Source organism: Puma concolor, chromosome A2 (assembly GCF_028749965.1).
Source record: "Puma concolor isolate L17-30 chromosome A2, mPumCon1.1.hap2, whole genome shotgun sequence".
In the NCBI taxonomy this organism is placed as follows: domain Eukaryota; kingdom Metazoa; phylum Chordata; class Mammalia; order Carnivora; family Felidae; genus Puma; species Puma concolor.
Window position 1 is genome coordinate 110467534 of NC_141668.1, and position 22453 is coordinate 110489986.

General features: G+C 51.8%; 1 protein-coding gene and 1 long non-coding RNA gene across 2 annotated transcripts in view; both read right to left on the bottom strand.

The window, feature by feature from the left end:
- The window catches only part of LOC147583412 (uncharacterized), a 380385-nt gene that overhangs the window by 28996 nt on the left and 328936 nt on the right, over positions 1 to 22453 (bottom strand). The gene's annotated exons all lie outside the window — the stretch shown is intronic.
- The window catches only part of LOC147583413 (uncharacterized), a 37067-nt gene continuing 20789 nt past the window's right edge, over positions 6176 to 22453 (bottom strand). The window contains exons 10-15 of the mRNA XM_086680384.1: positions 21325 to 21579; positions 17539 to 17620; positions 17411 to 17445; positions 15838 to 15931; positions 10318 to 10390; positions 6176 to 6593 (exon numbers count right to left, since the gene is read on the bottom strand). Of these exons, the coding sequence (XP_086536510.1) occupies positions 6298 to 6593; positions 10318 to 10390; positions 15838 to 15931; positions 17411 to 17445; positions 17539 to 17620; positions 21325 to 21579 (835 nt within the window). The 3' untranslated portion in view covers positions 6176 to 6297. The remainder of the gene's footprint in view (positions 6594 to 10317; positions 10391 to 15837; positions 15932 to 17410; positions 17446 to 17538; positions 17621 to 21324; positions 21580 to 22453) is intronic.

Here is a 22453-nt window from a genome sequence, read left to right on the forward strand (position 1 = left end):
GAGGCAGGTGGCAGCGCGGCTCTGCCTTACAAGGCCGGCGCGGCGCAGGGGCGTGGGAACCCCGCAAAGGAGGCGAGCCCGGGGCGGTGCGCTAGGGGCGGCCGCACCTGGCCCTCCGGGACCTCGGGAGGCTCGCCCTCATCCCCACGGCAGACAGCACGCGAGCGGACGGGCCTCCGGGAGGGGCGGGGAGACGGCGGGGCGCTGGCCTCTCCGCGGAGACTCGGGCCAACGAGGAGGCCCAATGTGGAGTGGGGTCGGGGTCGGGGGTGCGGGCTGGGACCTCACGGAGGGGGCGCAGGGAGGGCAGGCGGGGAATGGGCCTCGTCCCGGAGATTGGGAGCAGCCGGAACGTGCAGCCGCGCCTGGGTGCGGTCAGGCCATGCTGGGCCCCGGTGCAGCCAGGGCCGCCCTCCCAGGGACAAGCCTCGGCTGCATTCCCAGCGCAGCCAGGAGACCCTTTTCTTCCTGCGCTCGAGGTGGGCCCGTCCTGCCTACCTGCGCACGCAGATCCGGAAATCTTCCAATGTCTCCTGCTCTTTTCTGGCTGAGGCCTGCTGCCCTTCCTCTCCAGGCTGGCCCCACTTGCTTAGTGCTGGGGCTTGGGGTAAGGGTCTCCCTGTCTGTCCTGCAGGACACCCTCCAGAAGAGAAGGCCGGTCGGGGGGCGGGGTGTGACTCTTCTTCCAGTTTCATTGCTGTGGCTCCCTTGGACCTCGCCAAGGAGCCACTATCCCAGGTTCTGCCCTCCCCTCCTGGCTACAGAACCCCCACCCACATGCCCACCCAGTCTCTGTCCTTGGTCCATCTGGCACCAGACCCCCGCCCCCACCCAGGCTCTGTCCTTAACTCTCCCAGCTGCAGAGACCCCCCCCCCCCCACACGCACCCACATACATCTCCTCCAGACTCTGCCCTGCTCTCAGAGCCCCATGAATCACAAGTGCCAGACTCTGCAGGTGGGATGCAGCTTTGGGGCTCACCTCAGAGATTCCAGCCTGCTCAGAGCCTGCACAGGCAGCTTACGAACCAGAGAGGGGGCTATGGTGCAGGCTCTGACTCAGACCACTAGGCCATGGTGGGGAGGACGTGCTTTTCCTGACATTTTGGGAGCCAGGGACAGGCAGCCCTAGGGGCTCAGCCCCACCCCAGCCCCACAGAGGTCCTGGGTTCCACATGCCTCCTTTCAACCCTCTAGTTTCTACTTCCGCTACAAACTGGTAGAAGATGGGCGACCGTCTAGAGGTCTGTTCGTTGAGACTCAGGGTTCTGTTTGTTCAGGTCGGAGCTGGACAGCGTCTTCGCTGCATCCCACTCAGGCCTGAGCACTGCTTTCTCCTGGACATCACTACTAATGATGCAAGAGGAAGAAAGAAAAACATTGCACACTATGTTCCCACTGTCGTATCGGCCAAAGGTGACCATTGAATCCATTTTGCAAGACCTGTTAGAGCTCTGGCGTAGACACAGGGTAATCTGCCAACGGAGGTGGGCACCAGGTTTCAGGAGCATAAATGTCCAAGGAGCATTTTCCCTGGGAAGGAGAGGCAAGGCCTCGGGAGATGGGGACACCCTCAGGGCAGGGCGCTGGGGGAGCCCTCAGGGCCAGATGGGCAGAGTCACGGCCCGCGGAGGTCCTGCCCCCACATTTCAGGCTGCGCTGGCTGGCGCCCTGCTTCTGGAGGGTGGAGACAGCATCACTGTCAGGGCCAGCTATACATACGGGGCCTGGTCAGAATTCAAACTTGGGGCCCCTTGTGTAAAAATTAGTAGCACCCCCAAGATGGCAACAACAGCGTATTGAACAGAGCTCAGGGTCCTCCTTGGGGTCCTCAGCACACACAGCCCTGACTGCAGTCCTGCTGCCAGGCAACTCTTGGGACTCAGAGAGATTGGGTAGTTGACACGAGGACACACAGAGGCATAGGGCAGGGCTGGCTCCCACAGCCCGTGCGTGTGATGCTTACTTCAGAAACTTGCTTTTTCATCTTTATTTTTAAATGCAAATGTATTTAGTTTGAGAGAGAGAGAGAGAAGTGGGAAGGGGCAGAGAGAGAGGGGGGTGGAGACAGAGAATCCCAAGCAGGCCCCGCACCGTCAGCGCAGAGCCCGATACGGGGCTCGATCTCATGAATTGTGACATCATGACCTGAGCCAAAATTAACAGTTGGATGCTCAACTGACTGAGCCACCCAGGAAGCCCAAAACTTGCTTTTTTAGCTTATGAATTTATCCTTGCAATCATAAAACTGGGCCTGGAGTGTGCACCAGAGGAGGCGTGTGAACAAGGTGGCTCTCTGGCTGCCCCTCTGGGAGGACGCGGTCCACCACCAAGTTATCGGGTGATGAAAACAGAAACAATCTGCCACCACTGAGATCCAAGCCCTTCAAGGAGCTGCTCCCACATGTGCATGAAAACCTGTCAGAAGGCAGCCGTGGGACAGAGAGGTGCCACAGCCTCCCAGGAAGCCTCCACATGGTAACAAAATCTGTCCCTTAGTACGGTCCAGATCTGCCCCCAGTTAATCTAAGCAAGAGTTCCTCTGCAGCGTTCCATGCACAGGACCGCGTGCGCACCTCCTGGTTAGCGCAGCCATGCCCTCTGCTCTGACACAGTGCTCCCCTCGAGAGTTCCGGGATCGGGTTCATCCCAGTGCCTCTCCACCTCCTGGGGACACAGCAGCTGAGCCTTTTAAGGTCCAGCAGACTCTGCTTCCATGATTGCATTTTCTGCTTTTGCAGAAGAAAATGGGCCTTTGTGCAGCAGCACGTACCATCTGTCCCATTGTTACAGTTTTTCGCGTCCAGATGAGGCACAGTCACAGGAATTAGGTGTGCTCTCTCACATGGAGCAAAGGCAGCAAAGCACAGGACCCCTGAGTGGCAGGGTCCCCAGCAAGTGCCTGGGTAGTAGCCTCCAAGCGCCATGCAGGGTGACAGAACTCAAAGATGGACCCAGAACCCCGCAGGAGCCCCGTGAGAATGCAGCTGGGTCTGGCCAGCGTGTGCAGCAAGTGCGGAGGCCGAGCTCAAGACTCAGCATCCGTGGAGTGCCGACTGAGGCAACAGGGGAAGGAGACAACTTAGTGGGGGACCATTAGCCCCAACCAAGACACAAAGATCAAACTCTTTAACTGCATCTCGGAATAAATTTCAAGAATATTCATGAAAATACAGGAATACTCAGCACCCCAAAAGGTGAACATAATGATTCCATGTAGCACTACCAGGGGTGCAAACCAGCAGGAAAATCAGATCCATGTGACAAGACCAGTCATCTGGGACTGACCCAGGACTGGTATGAGGTATTAGCACAGCTAACTGCATTCCACAGGGCCTGAAAGTTACGTTGAGACATGGGAGTCACAGCAGCACCACAGACTGAATTAGCAGGACTGAAAAACTACAGTGTGTGACATGGAAAATACCCTGGACAGGCCAACGGCAGATTAGGCACGGAACAAATGTAGCAACAGAAGCTACCCAAAGTGAAACAGGAAGAAGAGAATTAGAAAACCCGGATCGTCAGTGATCTGTGGGACAGCTTTAGGCAGCCTACTGTGTGCTTAATTGGGGTCCCCCCAAAAGCAGAGAGAATACTTGGGACAAGGGTGCAGAAAAGGTGTTAGAAAAATAACGGCCAAATGTTTCCAAGTTTGACGTAAACTATAACCCACAGACGCAAGAGGCTGGATGCTCCCCAACCATAAGGACCACAAGGGGAGCGCTGCTGGCAGTGAGCAGGAAGGGACAGGAACAGCCGCGAGACCGGCACAGTGTGAAGGGGCAGAGGAACAGAGGGGGCGGCACGCCGAGGGTCCCTGGGTGAAGTGTGCTGAGGTGAGGCAGGGCAGCCCGAGCTCCGTTTCTAGAAAAGGTCCACGAGCCCCGGGAGAACACACACCTCCCAACAAGTGAGCCTGGGGTCCGCAGCCATCCCGTGAATCAGGCTCGTTACTTGTGTCGTCCAAATCTGTGTCTTTACTCTGTGAAAACCTGGTGAGCCGACAGGAAGCACGAGAGGGTCAGGGTGAATGTCGCGCCTGTTCCCCGTGCCTCGTGTCCATGTTTGCTTCGCACACTTCTCTCCTTTCTGCCTTCTCCAGTCACAGCACTATGTGTTTGGTGGTAGTAAGCACAGTTCTCTGTCATCTACAAATGTGTTTTTACTTTTTCCTCCGTGTAGCACTTCTGGGTATGTGACTCCAGGTCGACAGCTATTTTCTGTCACGCTTTGTGGAAGTTGTTTCCTCCCTCTGTCCTTATGGCCAGAATGTCTGCTGTCTGTCTGCTCTTCCTCCGTTGGTGGTCTTTTCTCTGGCTGTCCTTAAGGTCAGAGTGTCTCCGGTGCCCCATGCTTCCGTACAGGAGGTCGAGGTGTAGATCTCCTCACCTGTGCAGCTGGCTGGACAAGAAGCCACTGGCACGTGTTTTGTGAGTCCTGGGAGACCCGGCCACTACAGTAAGTCCCTTCTCGTGGGCTTTGTGGACGCGTCTGAGGCCCACCTGCCCTCCCCACCTGCCAGCCCTCCCTCCACGTGGCCCTCACGGCTGCATCCACATTCCGACAACTTCTTCGGATTACTTTCCAGTTCAAGAACTCTCTCTTTGGCTATGTTTAATCTGGTGTTTAATTTATCCAAGTTTCAACAAGTATATTTTTTTATTTCTAAAAATCCTTTTCAGTCTTTTTACGTACCTTCCTGATCATTTAGAACATCCTCTCCTTGCTTACTTATGGTCATTCTGTTTCACATTAAAATATTTTGGTTTTTAAAAATTTTTTTAACATTGATTCTTGAGAGACAGAGAGCGTGAGCAGGGGAGGGGCAAGAGACAGACACACAGAATCTGAAGCAGACTCCAGGCTCCGAGCTGTCAGCACAGAGCCCGATGTGGGGCTCGAACTCACGAGCTGTGAGATCGTGACCTGAGCTGCAGTCAGTCGCCCAACCGACTGAGCCACCCACGCGCCCCAACATTAAAATATCTTGTGCATCCTCCTTAATATCCCGTATTTCTAGTCCTTGAGGTTTCTGGGGGTCTGAATTCTCTTTTACTGTTTCTCGGCTCTCTCATGTGTGATGGTTTGTGATCTTTGGTTGTGAGCTTATCTGGACTGATCTCAAGCTCTGAAAATCTAGCTTCTTAACTTGGGCCAGTTTAGCTCAGTTTATTTTTGCCGGAGACTGGATTCATCCCGGATCCTTGCCCCCAGCTCTGTTCCTGGCTTCTGGATCAAGGCCTGGTTTCAAAGGAGCCCCTGGCCCTGGACCACCTACCTATCAGCTCACTTTTGTTCTCCAGTGTTGTGAGGATTTTCTCACTTTGTATGGATCCAGGATGCAATGAAATTACATTTTCATGAGAGCACTAATTATCTTGTGGTGAAAAGTTCACCATAAAGCCAGAAGCCCTGGGGCGCCTGGGGGGTTCAGTGGGTTAAGCGTCTGATTCTTGGTTTGGGCTCAGGTCATGATCTCACTGTTTCTGAGTTCAAGACCCATATCAGGCTCTGTACTGGTGGCATGGGGCCTGCTTGGGATTCTCTCTCTCTCTTCTTCTCTCTGCCCCTCCCTTGCTTGCTGTCTTTCTCTCTCTCTCTCTTTCAAAATAAATAAACTTAAAAAAAAAAAAAAAAGCCAGAATCCCCTCCTCTGTATCACACCCTTCGGCCTCACTCTGGCCAGGACTCAGGAGGGGCTTTGAAAAGGCCACTTGAAACCCAAGAATTTAAAGTTTACCAAGACTGATTTCAAGCTTATTGCCGGTGAAATTATTTTTTATTATTTCGTATAACTTTCTAAGAAAGTCTGAAGAATTTCCTTAAAGGCTACTTAGGTTCATAACAGTTGTCAACATTCCTAAGTAACACAAGTGAAAACATCACACCAAGTCTGTCCTGAATCTTGGAGCACGATGGGGACGTGTTTGGAAACTTATGAATGCCTTTCAAGTATGGCTTCCAGGTGGAGTGAGGCGCAGGGGTGGTCAAAGTCTTTCCGTGTAGCACAAGTCAGCGTGTGCACAGGCTCCCTTCTTTCCTTGACTCTGGACGCAGGACCCAGCACTCTGCTTGGAGGAAGCCAGGCCATCGGCTGCCACTGGTGCCTGCATAGAGTCGAGGGCTGCACTGCATCATGAACATGGCGGGAGCGCCTGCAGGCATCATGGGAGTCGGGGTGAGCACCTGCCCTGGACTCAGGGGCTTCCGTGGCAGGGCGGACACAAGTTGTGCTGACAGAGGTATCCAGGTTGACCCTGGTCTCTCCCTGAGCATCGAGCGGGCCCTCTGCTTCCTAGCTGGATGGCGATGCCCGGCCCCAAGTCACCTCTTTTATCTGTCCTGGAAGCTGGATGTCCTCTCCATTGCACACCTGCCCATCCGCAGGCTTCCTGGTGGTGGTGACAGTGGCAGGCTCCTTGCTGTAGACCTGCTGCCTCTCCAAGGGGACATCCATGTGCGGCACATTCTGGCTGCCGGAGGGCAGTGTGTGCGGGAGCCTGAGTTCCTCCAGGGCTGCCTCCCGAGCCCGGACCTCTAAGGCCATTGGTGTGTGGACAGCCCATTTGGCCAGTGTGGGCTCCTTGGCTCCTGCAGAGCAAAAGAAAGTGCCATGAGCACCTGAGGGCGGTGAGCAGAAGGCGCGCCCAGTCCTTGGCCCCGGGTGCAGAACCGGCCCTCTGCAAGGAAGGCCAAGGACAGGTTCCTGGTGCAGTCCGTCCTGACATCTTGCCAGGAGGGCAGCTGCTTCTGCACAGGACATCTGTGTCTGCACACACAGCCCTGCTCAGCGGGTCAGCGGGAACCCTCCTCCACCTATCCCCCATGCTGGGATCCCCGTACTGGGCATCTCCTCGGACCCAGCAGCAATGCTCATGGCTCCTGGTGCAGCGGGCAGGCATTTCCCCACCCACACCCGGGATGACTGGCGGTGCCGACGGCCTTGTCCACCAGTTGTGGGTGCAGCACTGGCCCTAGCCCACCAGCCACGTGCACGTCCCAGGCCCACCTGTGCCAGTCCTCAGTGATGTCAGACTCACACCTGCTCATGTGACAGGGACCTCACCCCACCACATGTGGTTTTCAGTCACATTTCCCGGAGGATGGCAGCAGGTACGCACTTGTTTGTGGGTCTTCTGGGTTCCCTGTTCCCTGAAGTGCCTGGTCATCATGTGTCTACGTTTTTCCTGCTGCTGTCATAGTACTTTGTGTCCTGGACACCAATTTTTGTCAGCTATGTGTTACAAATATTTTCCCAATTTTTGACAGCCTCCCTTTGTATCTGGGTGTGATCTAATTTCTGTGTATCTTCCTTTAGGGACAGTGCCTTTAAGAAAATCTTGCTTAAGGACCCTCAGTCACCATGAGGACATAGGGACAGTACCAGGAGTGCCCGGGGGGGCTCAGTCTGTGAAGCATCGGACTCTGGGTCTCCGTTCAGGTCAAAATCTCACGGTTTCCTGGGATCGAGCCCCGCATCGGGCTCTGTGCTGACAGTGCTAAGCCTGCTTGGGATTCTCTCTCTCTCCCTGGCTCTCTACCCCTCCCCTACTCTCCGTCTCTCCCAAAATAAATAAATAAATTTAAAAAAAGAAGATAGTACCAAATATTATCTTCCAGTTTGTATAGTTGTCCCTTCACGCATTATGTCTTTAGTCCACGTGGAATTAATTTGTGTAAACGGTACAAGGTGGGGTCTGGTTTCATTAGTGTTATTCCCACACGGCACCAAATGTTTCCGCGTTTATGAAACAATCTACCCACCCCTGCTCGTCGGTCGCCCCACACACCAGAAACAGTGTCCCTGTGCCCACTGACGTGCTCGCGGCCCCTGCAAGCCACCACACCAGGCCCTGCGCTTATTTCTGCACAGACACCACTCTGTCTTTGATTCACGAGCTTCGTGGAAGCAGCCCAGCCAGACATCCTAAATTGCTCCTTTTCTGCCTCTTGGCATTCTTGATCCTTTGCAGTTCCACACACATCTCAGACGCAGGGTTTCGAGCTGGCATCCTGCACTGGCCTCTCTGGGAGGCCTGGCACGCACTCCGTGAGCTGTGTCTGTCCGCACTCATCAGGCTCCTTAAAACGTCTCTCTGCAAGTTTTATCATTTTCTCCATGAGTCCGGCGTGTCTTTTGTTAGGTCTGTTCCTAGGGACATCGCTTTCTAAAAATGCTACGAAAATGGTCTATTTTTCACTCCCTAACATTCCTTACTTCTGTGTGAAGTGCCTGTTTCACTTTCGCCTTCAAACGTGCTTCAGCCAGGAGGGCAGCCCTGGGCTGATGGCCCCCTATACTGCAGGCAGGACTCCACTCTGCTGTAGCTTCCGTTACAATGAGTGTAGCTAGTCGATATTCCCTGGAAGGACTCCCCTTTTTTATCGCCAAATATTTAAAAACACGCATTTTATTTGTCTCTGGAGTGTGCCAGCTTGCTCACGACATATCTACAGTCTCATTTGCCGTTCCTGGACTCCCTGGACCCGAGTGTGTGCGGGTTTGCAGTGCAGGGCCCTCAGCCCCACTGCCTCGCACAATGCCCCCCAGCAGCCCTCCTTGTGGGGGACTCCGCTCACACCACAGACCCAAGCCCCACCTCCGGTCACGCTCTCCACCTGTCGTCCCTTCTTTGAGTGTCAGGTAGCTTCTCCAGTTCCAGCTTCGAGCTCACGAACTCCAACTGTGACCCGTGTGCTACAAAACCCTCAGTCAGCTGCCCCACGTCAGTGGTATTTTCTGCAGCTCTAAGTTTTATTTGGTTTCTCTTCAAATACACATGCAATTTAAACAAGTTTTCTGTTCTCTTCAGATGTTTTTCCCTTTGCCTGTCGTTTCCCCAAACAACAACCACAGTTACTTTGCATTTGGTCCTTGAGCCCAGCTCCCAACATGTGTCTTTTTCAGTGGTGGCCTTGGCCTCCATGAGGGCGTGGCCATGTGGGATGAGAGCGGCTGGTATCTTCCCAGCTCCTGCGAGGGGAGCGCCTCTCGGCACCTGCAAACGGCTGGTCCACAATCACTTGGTGTTAATCCTCAGCTTGAGGAGTTTGGGGATTTTCTCAGCTCCTTTCGGCTCCAAGGTTCATTCTTGTGTCCTGTGGGAGCGGAGCACGGGGTTCCTCCGGGCTCACCACTACAATGCCATTTGAGTAGCCATTTGAGTCCCGATTTTACAGGATGACTTATTGGCCTTCCATTCTGGCTGTGCCCTGAGCTTGGGCCTGTCTCTCCCTTATGTGAGGCCATGAGAACCCGGCTCACCAGGGAGGCAGGGGCCCTTGGGACATAGGCTGCAGGTGCCCACGGGGCTCTCTGTGGGTTTTTTTCTTTGCCTCCGTCCCTGGCTGAGGACGCCTTGTTCTTACCTGTCCACAAGCACCACACCCACATGGACAGTGTGCACATGCATGTGCTCGTGGTGTCAGTCCACTCAGGAGCCAACCTGCCATGTACCCAGACCTGAGGCTCAGGCTTCCTGTCACTTATGCCACTTGCTTGTATTTTATGTTTCTTAAAATCCAGCTTTGGCCCCTTCTGGAATCACGCAGAAATCAAACTCACCCTCTCAGCCTCCACCTCTTTTCTAGAAACAGGAGCCACTGACTCCTGCGGCCACAGGTGTGTTGAAAGGTCAGCCTCCACCTCTTTTCTAGAAACAGGAGCACTGGAGAATTGCACTGTGAGCTCTGAAGTGGTGGTGGCAGTAGGAGGTGTCATCGTGGCCAAGGGTAGGTAGTTGTTTAAAAGCTGAGTGGTGAACATTTCCTTAGATGAGGTGGGGCCGTCTCAGAAGGACTCTGGAAGGGTCAGGCGAGTGAACAACGAAATCACCGTGCATTTCGGCAGACAGCGTGCGGGTGGTGGAGTCTGAGCCTCTAACAGAGCACATCAGGCCTTTGGTTCCAGTCACTAGTCAAACTCTCCGTGGCCCTCGCTCTGGTGCCATCATTAGGCTGGCCACCCCTGCACGTCAGGGTCCATGGCTCACACCGGCAGCCACAGCAACGCCATCCAGGGCCAGCTCCTACCTTGCAGGCACTCTGCCAGCGGGGCGTTCAGCCCCACGTCTTGCACCTGCTGCTTTGTAGCACACAGAGCAGGTGGTGGGGCTAGCGTGGGGACGCCAGGCACCATTGGCAGACACTACGTGAGCCCAAGCTTGTCCTCCTTGCCACTGACACAACAAGCGTCCTAGCCTTTGACTCCCCACCGGTGATTTCTCCCTCTCCTTGTTTTTCTGGAGAAAACATTTTCCTCTTTAGGGAATCAAACTTGGGTGGATGTCAACTCCCACACTGTGTGATGTCTTACCTGAAGCTGGGCCTTTGCCCTCAGCACTGTCTCCTTCCACAGGCAAACTCATTTCCTGTTGGTCCTTTGAGACCTGCAGAGAAATAACAGGAAATACGTGACATGGCATCTCTCGCACTGCCAAAGGGGACAGAATGTAGCAGCAAGAGCACAATTTGGAGATGGAGCCACGACGGGCTCTGGAACACTGGCAGCCATCTCGCCTCTTGAGTTCAGAGCACTCACTTGTATGTGGGGCTGCTGATGAGGCTGCGCTGGGGGTGGGGGCTGGCTTTTCCCTCTGCACGCGCATCAGGACAGAGACAAGTGGGGCTTTTCCTGATGAGCAGGAGGGTCTCCTGGGGGCCAGCAAAGCCTATTTGGACCATTGGCATGGGGGGGAAGACACAACACAGGCCGCCTCGTCTTGCTTGGCACCTTCTCTGCACAATCTGCTTGCTGGTGGTGAGTTCTGGCTACCCAGGGGCCCCAAATGTCTTCACACCATCTCTCGAAAGCAGGAGGTTTCTCCCTTGCCCTGGTGCTACTGGGCCTGCTGACGGTGACTTCAAATCCCCTGCACAGACGACAGGGGAGAGCCTGGCTCTTGCCAAATGGCCGGGGACGGTGCTCCTTCTGACTTACAGGGCTGTGTGCGGTGGGACTGGACTGTGCAGCTGTGCACAACTTTCCTTGGAAGGTTCTGCAAGTCCAGTGTCTCTAGGAGATCTCTAAACCCGTACATGCCTTTGTCCTCCTCCCAGAGCCAGCTCTTGAGAATTAGTCAAGATACAAACTGAGCCATGAATGAGGTTAAACAGGAAGGAAATGAAAGGGGAACCTCATGAACAATGGCTCCCTGAAGAAGAGGAAGCAAACGGCAGACTGCAGACTGCAGAAAAGCCAGGCGTGAGGACAATGCTGTTGAGATGGACAGGCCCCCAGGGGACCCAACGCAGAGGCAGTTGTGGGCGCTGAGGTGGGGGCAGGGCTCCGACGGGTAAGAGGTGGGGGCGCCGGCCACAGAGGGCCACGGAGTGGGCAGCAACCTGGTAGAGGCAGGACGTGTAAGAAAAACCCACAGAAGGAGGTGATGGTGCTTGGAAGCAAAGGTGATCAAGGTATTACTGAAATGATGCCCCAGGAAAGCACACTGTTTGTTTAGAATGAAAACAGAAACACAATGGAGCCGGGCAGTGGAACAGTGGAGGCCTGCCTGCGGGGTAGAGATTTGTGGGGAGGTGGTGACACGTGTTCTCAGAGTGCACATCGGCATCCTTCACCTGAGGACAAAGCCAGGGAACAGGAAGCATGAGAGATTCGTCCTCCATAGATGTGACCACTGTGCTAAAGAGAGCCTTTGGGGTCAACTATTCCAGACTCTGAAGCCAGACCAGACACGGTGCACAGCACCAGGGAAGAGATGCTGTCCAACTCTCCTGAGTGAGTGGTGTCAACAAAGCAGCGACAACCCACCCTCGGTCGTCCTGTGGCTACAGGCCAACAGCCTTCATTCCTGTGCAGGCAGTAGGGACTCTGTACTCCAAAACTTGTCTGTTGTGCCTTTTGGTTGGTCTGGTCATGTCCCGAGGGGCCGGCACAAGGGCTCGCTTGCCCTGGCCCCCTTGGCGGCAGCAGCTGTCTTTGGGAGCATCTAATGGGACACTTATTCCCCCTATTTGCGGCCAGACATTGAAGGAAAACACTGGCTGACCACAGAGATAATGAGAGAAACTTTGCAACAACAAATACATGTTTTGCAAAAGTAGCTTGGGAGAGTCACAAACTGATAGTTCAACAAGCAAAGATCTACAATCCCAAGCAGTGGGAGAATCTCATGTCCAGACTTAACCACATTATAATACTCAGAATATACAGTTCTCAACAAAAAATTATAAAACATCCAGAGAAACAGGAAAATATGGCGCATTCAAAGGAGAAAAATAATTTGACAGAATTTCCTGGAAGAAGCCCAGACATTTGAATTAGTAGTCAAGGACATTAGGTCAGTTGTCTTAAATGTGCCCAATGAGCCAAGGTGAAGAATTAAAGGAAGCCATGAAAATACCGAATGAACAAAAAAGAAAATCAATAAAGAGATAGAATTACAAAAAAGAACCAAATTCTGCCACTGAAAAGTGTGAAACTAAAAATTGACTAGAAGAGTTCACAACAGAGCAGGAGAAGAAAGGATCGGTGAGGCTGAAGATAATTGAAATTCTCCAACCTGAGGACCAGGGAGAAAAATGGAACAAAGGAAAATGAAGAGCACCTGGCGGACCTGAGGCCCAGTAGAAGAGAGGGGGCAGAGAGAAAAAGTATCTGAAGAAACACTGCCTGCACGCTTTCCAACTCCGATGGAAGATATGGATCTACACATCCAAGAAGCTCAACAAACTCCAAGCAAGATAAACTCAGAAGGGTTCACACCAAGACACAGCACTGCCAGATTCTCAGAACCCAAAGAGAGGAGTCTGAAAGCATTGAGAGAGAAGTGGTTAATCACATACAAGGGGCCTCAGTGAGATCAACAGCTGATTTCTCATCAGAAACCATGGAGTCCAGAGGGCACCTTTCAAGTCCTGGAAGGAAAATCAATCTGCCGACCAAGAATTCTAAATCCAACAAAACCGTATTTTGGGAATAAAGAAGAAATTAAGATGTTCTTAGATAAACAAAAGCTGAGAGAACTCATGAGCAACAGACCTCCCCTGCAAGAAATGCTAACGGGAGACATTTAGGCTAAAAGAGAGGCTCTAGACAGTAGATGAAATAAAGTACGCTCGGAAAGATAACCACACAGGTTGAGACATAAGCCAGGATTGTCGTACTTTGGTTTGTAACTCCTCTTCTTCTCTAGGTGACTTAAAAGACCAATTCACAGAATAATTATAAATCTTTCTTAATGGGCACACAACGTGTAAAGATGTAACAATATAAAGGAAGAGGCAGGAAGATGTATAGGATCAGAGTATATATTACCAGAATTAACGTAGTATTATTCAAACTAGACTCTTATAAGTTTAAGGTATTAATTGTAATCCCCAAGGTAACCGGTAAGAAGGTAACTAAAAAGTATAAGCAAAAGGAAAGAAGATGGGAATCACAATGGCACAGTATGCAAATTCAACTAAATACAGAAAGGCAGTAGTGGAGGAAGTATGGAATAAAAAGTATACGAGACATACAAAAAATAAATCAGTGGGGGAAAGAAGGTCCATTTGATGTTTAGCGAAAGCAGCTGGAACAACAGAAACCCACCTGGAACGGATGAAGCTGGATCCCTACCTCACACTAAACACACCAATGACCCACAGAGTGAGGACTCAACTCTCAAAATCAAATGTTGAAAATTAGTAGTGGAAAGTATAGATGACTGTCTTTTAGAAGATTGGGTTCAAGATTAAACGAGACCAAAAAGCATTATCATAAAATATGCACAAGTGTGAGTGTGACTCTGACTCCTCAAATGTTGAGTTCAGCTAAGCATCGAGTCGAGTTGCTGTGACACTCTATCTGTAATTCACCCAACTAATGAGGCGTTTGTATCAAGCATATATAAAGAACACAAATAAATCTATAAGAAAAGCAGAAACAGGCCAGGAGGAAAATGGGCCAACGACAAGAGCAAGCACTTCCCACAGAAGGAAATTCACATGGCTAATGCACATTCAGCACCATCGGTGGTGAGGGGAAGGCTGGGAGGGATCGTGAGCCGCCAGCCGCACCACTAGGTGCCCCGGGTGTTGGGGACGACACGGACCTACGGGGCACCGAATATGCATATGCTTCTGCGGGAGTGCAGACCGAGCACCCCTGTAGAAGAGCCTGGCCTTGTAGAAGAGATGGCCTACTGCTCATCACAGAGACCCGCACGGGGGCACACGTCCTGCTGGCCCACAGCAGAGGGGAGTTACAAGAAGCAGTCGCAGAAGGAAGGCAAATGAGCTCAGCCACCCAGGACAGGGAACCACCGTTTTGACCGAGAGGTGATTCCCCCAAATTCCAAACATCACATACACACTATGTCCTTTCTGTGAAATAAAGAGTAACCGATGTGTTGTGAGCATCTATTTTTTAGGAATACGTATGATGTGAAACACTGAAGTGAAAGGAAAAGATGAGAACAAAGAGCGTGGCCAAGCCACGTACACAGAAGCAGACCACACGTGGCTGGGCCACACAGAAGCTGACCACATCAGGACCCTGCCTTTTTCTGGGGGGGGGGGGGTGCGGTGATGCTTCATCTGTTACCAAAAATAAATAAAATACTGAGTAAACTTAGGAAGCAGGTAATGCAGAGATCAGTGATGAGTCTGTGTCCTCAGATGAGGATTATAATTAATGGGCAGCAAGGTCCAAAGCAGGTGTGATGGGGGATGGGGGTTACCATTTACTGAGCACCAGTCCCAGCTGGACACCGGCAGCAGGACTCGGGACCCCACACAGAGTCCATGCATATCTTGCAAGCGTGGAGACCCAGGCACTCCAGGAGGTTAAAGAACTTACTCTGGGCTGTGGAACCAGTCACGCCTGCACACCAGAGTGGACTCCAAGTCCAAGTGTGTCTTATGGCACCCATTTCTCTCTAATGACTCTGCTAAGAGCTACGGGCCTTGGGGTCGCCCGCAGAGGGGTGGGCCTGGCGTGAAGTGGGGGCACACAGGGTGTCAGGATTAAACGCGGGTTCCAGAATGAGCAGAGAGGAAGCCGCAGCCCAGGGAAGGGCGTGAGTTCAGTGAATGTGCATGGGCGGCTGAGCACCAGGGTCTGAGGGGCCCTCTCAAGTGCAGTCAAGCTCGAAGCCGAGGCTTCCAGCACATTGTCTGGAGCCTCGTGCTGTTACAGAAGCAACTCAGGCCCCACTGGCTGGGTGGCCTCGTGAGCCACTCTGGAAGGGAGCACACAGAAGGATGGACGGTGGGACCCGGGTCCTCCACAGCCCTGCCTTGCTGGGTTCTACACTCACTTGCTGGTGAGGCTGCCACCATACTGTGTCTACCTGTGTCTCCTGCCTGGCCACACAGGCCACCCCACATGCCCTGTCCTGGGGCCATGAGCGTATCATCTGCAGGCTTCCTCACTCAACACGCTCTGTGTTGACCGTCAGTTATACACACCCCTTCTCTATCCCAACATTTATCCCCAACATTTATTATGAAAAACTCCAAACACACAGAAAGTTGAAGGGATTACACAGAACACCCTGAAAACACCCACTGCTGAGAGTCTATCACAGCCGGCATTCTGCTCTGTGTCACCTACCACGTGGCCATCACCAGCATGTGGCACCAGAGCACACATACGAGGCTTGTTTTAGGGACACCTGTCTGGGGACTCTGCTTCTCACACACACGGGCCCCTGTCAGGAGCGTGATCTGCTCTCGCTTCTCCTCCTACTCCACACACACCGTCGGTGCTCTTTGTGTAGTGGCCCAGGCACCCAGTAAATGCAGAACACCAGTGCGACCAGCATCCAGGTATGGTGCTGAGCCCAGCTTACGAGGGAGCCCCAAGCCCTACATCTGAGCACAGGCTCACCTTCAGCGGCAGGTGGTCCTCTGTGCCGGCAGCCAAGGTGGGGTGTAGGGTGAAGTCACTGGATGGCGACGAGGACACCTTGCTCCCAGGTAGGCTAGGGCAGAGCAGGGAAGGAGGAACACATTACAGAGCAGGCCCTCGCTGGGCGGGCTAGCACGTGGGGACCCTGCAGGCTCCACGGTGTCCGTGGACGTCTCCCCGCTGGGGCCCCCTCTTATCTGCAGGCTCGGGAGCAGGCAGCGCCTGGAGGCTGAGTGCCAGAGGGGGTCTCGCGCCATAAACATGCAGAAGGTTCATGCGAGAAGGACACTGCAGGCTTCCACCACCAGCGGAAAATTAAAACAAGCCACCCGGTGGATTTCTGCTGACAGAAATGCCTTTAAAACCAGACAGAAGCAGCTTCACCTGCATGATGGACCCTCCCCCTTATTCATATATTCACTGTTTGGCTGATTTGTACCTAACCAGCAGACCATACACCCTAGACAGATAAACAGCCGGACAGAAGTACTCCCAATAAGTTTGTCTGCCAGCGACCGCCAGGAACACAGGCTGCATTAAGTCCTACAAGGTTTCCCCGTGATCGACGTCCCAGGGAGGCCCTGGGTGGGTGGGCCTCGAGGACTAAGACTCGGGTGAGGCCTCAGGAGCAGGCCACGGAAGGTGTCTAAAGTGCTAGCTGCTCAACTGGGTCCAAACTCTTTGGTTACCAAAGAAACATTTTCTGCAACAATCCCTGCAGGCCAGAGTGGGAGGTGTGTGTGTGTGTGTGTGTGTGTGTGTGTGGTGGGTGACATTCAAGTAAATAACTTGCCCTTTTTAATTTTACTTCAAATGCATTAAAGGGCACTTGGTACAAAGTTACTGAGGTTGTGAAGTCAGGATACAATATTCAGACACTTACAACTGCGAAATATGCCCCAGAACCATCCTTCCAGGAACAGAGGGAGCCTGTGCTCACCGTGTGCTCAGGGAAATATAGGGGAGACAGCACGGACCTCGCTGACACGGGCGCTGTGAAGCCTCCTGTTACTCATACTCCAGGAGAAGATGACGTCTTGTCAAGGGGACGGTAGTCACCGTGTTTCGCTACACCTGATTTACGCTCTAAAATGTGTGCTTGCAGCTGGGCCACGATGTGAAAGGGGCCACACTCTGTCTTTGTGGCACAGGAGAGGCAGAGGCCGTGTGCTCCCCAGGGGCCTGCGAGGTGCGGTCACCCACCTGGCACACGGCGAGCCCTGCCACTGCTGCACACGGTCATGGACCGCGGTGTCCTCTGCAAGCGGCACATGCTCACAGACAGAAAGTAGACGGGCATCGCTCACACCTGTGCACTAGCTCACATGTTACTTGTGAAGAACCTAGAGGGGTCTCATCACAAGCTCCAGTGAGCGGAGTATGGCGAGCCCTTCGGGGGGCAGTCCGCATCTGTGACGTCAAGGGAAACTGGTTTGTCTTCGATCACGTCATCACAGTACCCCAAGGTTTCCCACAAAAGACTGTGTTCCTCAGGAATCATGGTGAAGGCTTTGAGACACGGGAAGCACCTGCAGGAGGCTCAGAGACTCACCTGAGGGCAGATAAAGTCAGGCTGCTGTCTATTTCCTGTGAGGGAAGAAATGATTGTTCACAACAGGAAACAAGATGGAATGGTCAATGTCGAGCTTATTGTTAAACAAAACCCACATTCTTTATTACCCGATTTGGAGCAAATATCCTCAGGGTCCCGGGGTCAGGGAAGGGGTCTGTGAGGGAGCGCACTCCACAGCCAGTGCCCACACTGGCCAAGGGGCCCGCTCAGGACCGGTATGTGTCACACGCGGCCACCAGTGGGCCCTGACCTCTGTGGCAGGTCTGCATGCGGGCAGCTGCCAAGACTGAGGCGCACAGAAGAGGGGCCGCCTGAGGACTCGGGAGGGCTGAGGGGAGACACCCCAGGAGAGTCTGACCTTGACAGCACCTGGGTCTCAGGGCAGTCAATACCTAAGTACGGTATTTTTTTTTTTTTTTTTAGTTTTTTTATTTTTTAAAATATACATCCAAATTAGCATATAGTGCAACAATGATTTCAGGAGTAGATTCCTTAGTGCCCCTTACCCATTTAGCCCATCCCCCTCCCACAACCCCTTCCGTAACCCTCTGTTTGTTCTCCATATTTATGAGTCTCTTCTGTTTTGTCCCCCTCCCTGTTTTTATATTATTTTTGCTTCCCTTCCTTTGTGTTCATCTGTTTTGTGTCTTAAAGTCCTCATATGAGTGAGGTCCTATGATTTTTGTCTTTCTCTGACTATTTCACTTAGCATAATACCCTCCAGTTCCATCCACGTAGTTGCAAATGGCAAGATTTCATTCTTTTTGATTGCCAAGTAATACTCCATTGTATATACCACATTTTCTTTATCCATTCATCCATTGATGGACATTTGGGCTCTTTCCATACTTTGGCTATGGTTGATAGTGCTGCTATAAACATTGGGGTCGATGTGTCCCTTTGAAGCAGCACACCTGTATCCCTTGGATAAATACCTAGTAGTGCAATTGCTGGGTCATAGGGTAGTTCTATTTTTAGCTTTTTGAGGAACCTCCATACGATTTTCCCAAGTGGCTGCACCAGCTTGCATTCCCAGTACGGTGTTATTTTTATTTCACAATGGATATCTGGTTGTTCCAGGACCATTTGTTGAAATTTTCACTTCTCCCCAAAGGATTGCCTTGGCCATATGTGAAGGCTTACTTCTAGAATTTTTATTCTATTCCATTTCTATTCCATTGACTACACTAACCTGATTACTATAACTTTTTAGTAAATTTTGAAGTCAGATTGTATAATTCTTCCAATTTTGTTCTCTTTTCAAAATTGTTCTGGCTACTCTAGGTACTCTGAATTTCCATGTACATTTTATGATTAGCTTGTTGGTTAAAACAACAACAACAACACACAAAAAAACAGAACCTCCTAGGAATTCAATAGGGATTGTACTATGTCCATAGATCAGTTTTGGGGGAAATGCTATCTTAACAATATTGAGTGTTCATATCCATGAACGTTGTATATCTTTCCATTATTTTAAATGTCTTCAGTTTCTCTCAGCAATGACTTATAACTTTCAACGTTTTTTATTTTTATTTTTGGGACAGAGAGAGACAGAGCATGAACGGGGGAGGGGCAGAGAGAGAGGGAGACACAGAATCGGAAACAGGCTCCAGGCTCCGAGCCATCAGCCCAGAGCCCGACGCGGGGCTCGAACTCACGGACCGCGAGATCGTGACCTGGCTGAAGTCGGACGCTTAACCGACTGCGCCACCCAGGCGCCCCTTCAATGTACAGACTTTACTACAGTTTTGTTAAATTCATTATTGTTAATGCTATTGTTAATAAAATAACTAATATTATTTTCAGTGGCATTTTTGCCAAATACAGAAATATGATTGGACTTGCTATTTTTTTTAACAATACAAAGTCAAAATATTTATTTTTTAACAACTGTTTCCATTCCAGATAATGGCAAATTACATAAAACATTTCTAGGTCAGCCAAGGCAATGGAGAAATTTTTACTTTGACCACGTGGTGGCAATTTGCTGTGGAGCTAGCTGGAGGCACACAGAGGTTCCTGACGCCAGGTAGGGACTGTATTTGATTTCAGGTGTGCTCTGGATAACACTGAAGATAAATGTCCCAGAGCTTACTGGAGAGCACTTTACCTGCCTCTTGCAAAGCTATTTCATCACTAGGAGTTTTGTTTTTTGTTTTGTTTGTATTTTAGAATCATGTTGTCTGTGATCAACACAGTTTCACTTTCTATTCTTTATTCCTTTTTCTTGTCTTATTGCACCAGCTGGAACTTCAGTACATCCTTGCCTTGATCCCGGTTTTAAGAGGGATGTACTCAGTCTTTCACCAGGAAGTATGTCAGTTGTATTTAATAGGTGTATTGCATAGGTCAGAATGAAGATCTTTTCATTTCATTCCTAATTTGTTGAGAATATTTTTTTGTCACACGTAAGAGTTTCTTATTGGCAACTCCCTCTCTGAATTGACATCGCCATATTATTGTCATTTATTGTTGGTATTTTGTATAATGTCAAATAATTTTCACATAGCCATGGTACTTAATCCTGTATGCTGCTAGATTTGGTTTGCTAACACTTAATCAATGGTGTCTGTCTGTGTTTTCTTGAAGGATTTTGCCTCGTGATATTCTTTTGGGATGACATTGTCTGGCTTTGGTATCAGGTTGGAACTGGCCTCACAGAACAGGTCTCCCTTCCTCTACATTCTGAGAGGGTTTGTGTCATTATTTTTTAAAAATTCGGTAGAATTCGACAGTGTTGGTAATTTGTGTAAATTGGCTGGAAAGGTAACTACCTTTCTTAAGTGAGAAATGCATTTTTCAACACTGGAAGATTTAGAACGAATATACAAATGTTTGAAAGCTCCAGACCCCATGCTATTACTACTGTGGCACTAGAATGCCATATGACCATATCTGGCATATACAGTTTTGGAAACAGAAGAAAATGTATCCTCAGGGGTGTGGGGTGGGGAGGGTTTAAGCCGGTGGGATCCTAAAGCTCCACGCACACCAAGAGGCGAGCCCAGCCATCAAAGTGGGATGATGATCTATCTCAGATAATCCACAGAGGGATTAAACGTGATGATGGATGACAAGTGTCCAGCAGAGTGACAATGAACGGTCACAGCTTCCTTGGATTCCTGAGACAGGATGGGAATAAGGTGGCCCTGAGACTGCTCTACTACACATTCTAGAGGCGAGCTCCAGAGCCACACACCAGAGAGAGGGCTTCCACATGTTCACCTGGACACACATTATAACCAGCGGGGGTACATGGCCCTCACGGTCATACATGGTCAACACCCCACATCTTTGCTTCTTGAGATGTGTCCTTCATGTCACTCAGAAGCCGTGTGGCCACCACCACCCAAGAAGGGATGGCAGGGATGGGGCGCCAATAGATGCTATCACTGCCACAGCCACCACTGTGACCCCTGGAATGGAGCATCAGCCTGGTCTCCATGCATGTAAAGTGTGTACTTGTTGGAAGGCTTGATGGGAGCGAGTGGCGGGGAGGGGTCATGCCATAATTGTGTTGGCTACGGTTTAAGCTGTGACCTGGCCAGTCACACACAGTCCCCACTGAAGACTGGCCTCCAGCATCTCCAACACGGAGCTCTGACTCCAGGCTCTGCAATGAACACAGTGGACCAGGTATGTCCCTCCTCCCCGCTGACCTGGGAGATGAGCAGGGGCACCCTTCTGCCGTGACAGTAAGTGGGTCACTGAGCCCTTCCTGGCCAGAATCCCGCCAGCTTGCTGGAGTGCACACATGTCACCCAAGCACACGTGTGATGCTTCCGTTCCAGTAGCACCCATTTTTCCGTCATGTTTCTCTGCTCACACACATGCCCTGTGTTTTAGATCGTTTGTGCTGCCCGCCTTGTTTCCCTTTATCCCCCTCCCACCACTGTCCTGTTCGAGCAGTGTCCCCAGAGGACACCATAAATGCCTTAAACCAGCCAGACAAGCAGGTCCAAATACTGTCCTGCCCTTGCTCTTGTGGGGAACTTAGACTCAGCACTGGACCCCACCCCTGTGTTTGAGGCTCACTCACGCACGGCCATGCCTCACTTACCATCACCCACGAGTCCTCCATGAACGTGTTGGTGGAGGAGGATGGACCTGAGTGCACATCCGGCAGCAGGTGGCTGAACTTCACTCTGTGGGATGGCAGGGGGAAGGGGAGACACTCATCAACAAGGACGGCCACTGCTTCCTGGAGGGGGTGTTGATGGCTGCCGGAAACCACAGGCCACAGCATCACACAGCCTCCTTACCGCCCTTTCCCCTCAGGTCCACTGCATGGTGGGAGACCGCGGGAGGGCAGGGGAGGAGCACCTAAAGGGAGAGTTGCAGGAGCAGCAGGGGGTGTCAAGAAGAAGGGGTGCCCCTGCAGATCAGGAGGGGATTTGGGAAGAGACCCTGGGTTTGGAAGGAAAGAGATGTTCAGGAATTACCAAGAGCAATGGTGGGGATGTAGGTCGTGGGACACTCAGCTAACTGAACTGTGCAAGCGGATTGAACAGTGTCCACCAATGACCTCACATTGCTGTAAGGGGGGTTTTCAGATGCAGCGACTCTAGCAGCTCAAGGTGTCATCACCTGAGCCCAGGGTCAGCCCGATGACCGCGTCCGTGCAAGAGGACAGGCCCTAAGCCCAACGACTGTGTCCGTGCAAGAGGACAGGCCCTCAGCCCAACAACCGCATCTGTGCAAGAAGACAGGCCAGCCCTCGGCCCGACGACCGAGTCTGTGCAAGAAGACAGGCCTTCGGCCCGACTACCACGTCCATACAAGAGGACAGGCCCTTAGCCCGATGGCCGCGTCCATGCAAGAGGACAGGCCAGCCCTCGGCCCGACAACCATGTCCGTGCAAGAGGACAGGCCCTAGCCCGACTACCGCGTCTGTGCAAGAGGACAGGTAGGCCCTCAGCGGGATGACCACTTCCATGCCAGAAGACAGGCAGGCCCTTGGCCTGACGACCGCATCTGTGCAAGAGGACAGGCAGGCCCTCCTGGTTCGTTAATTTTCAA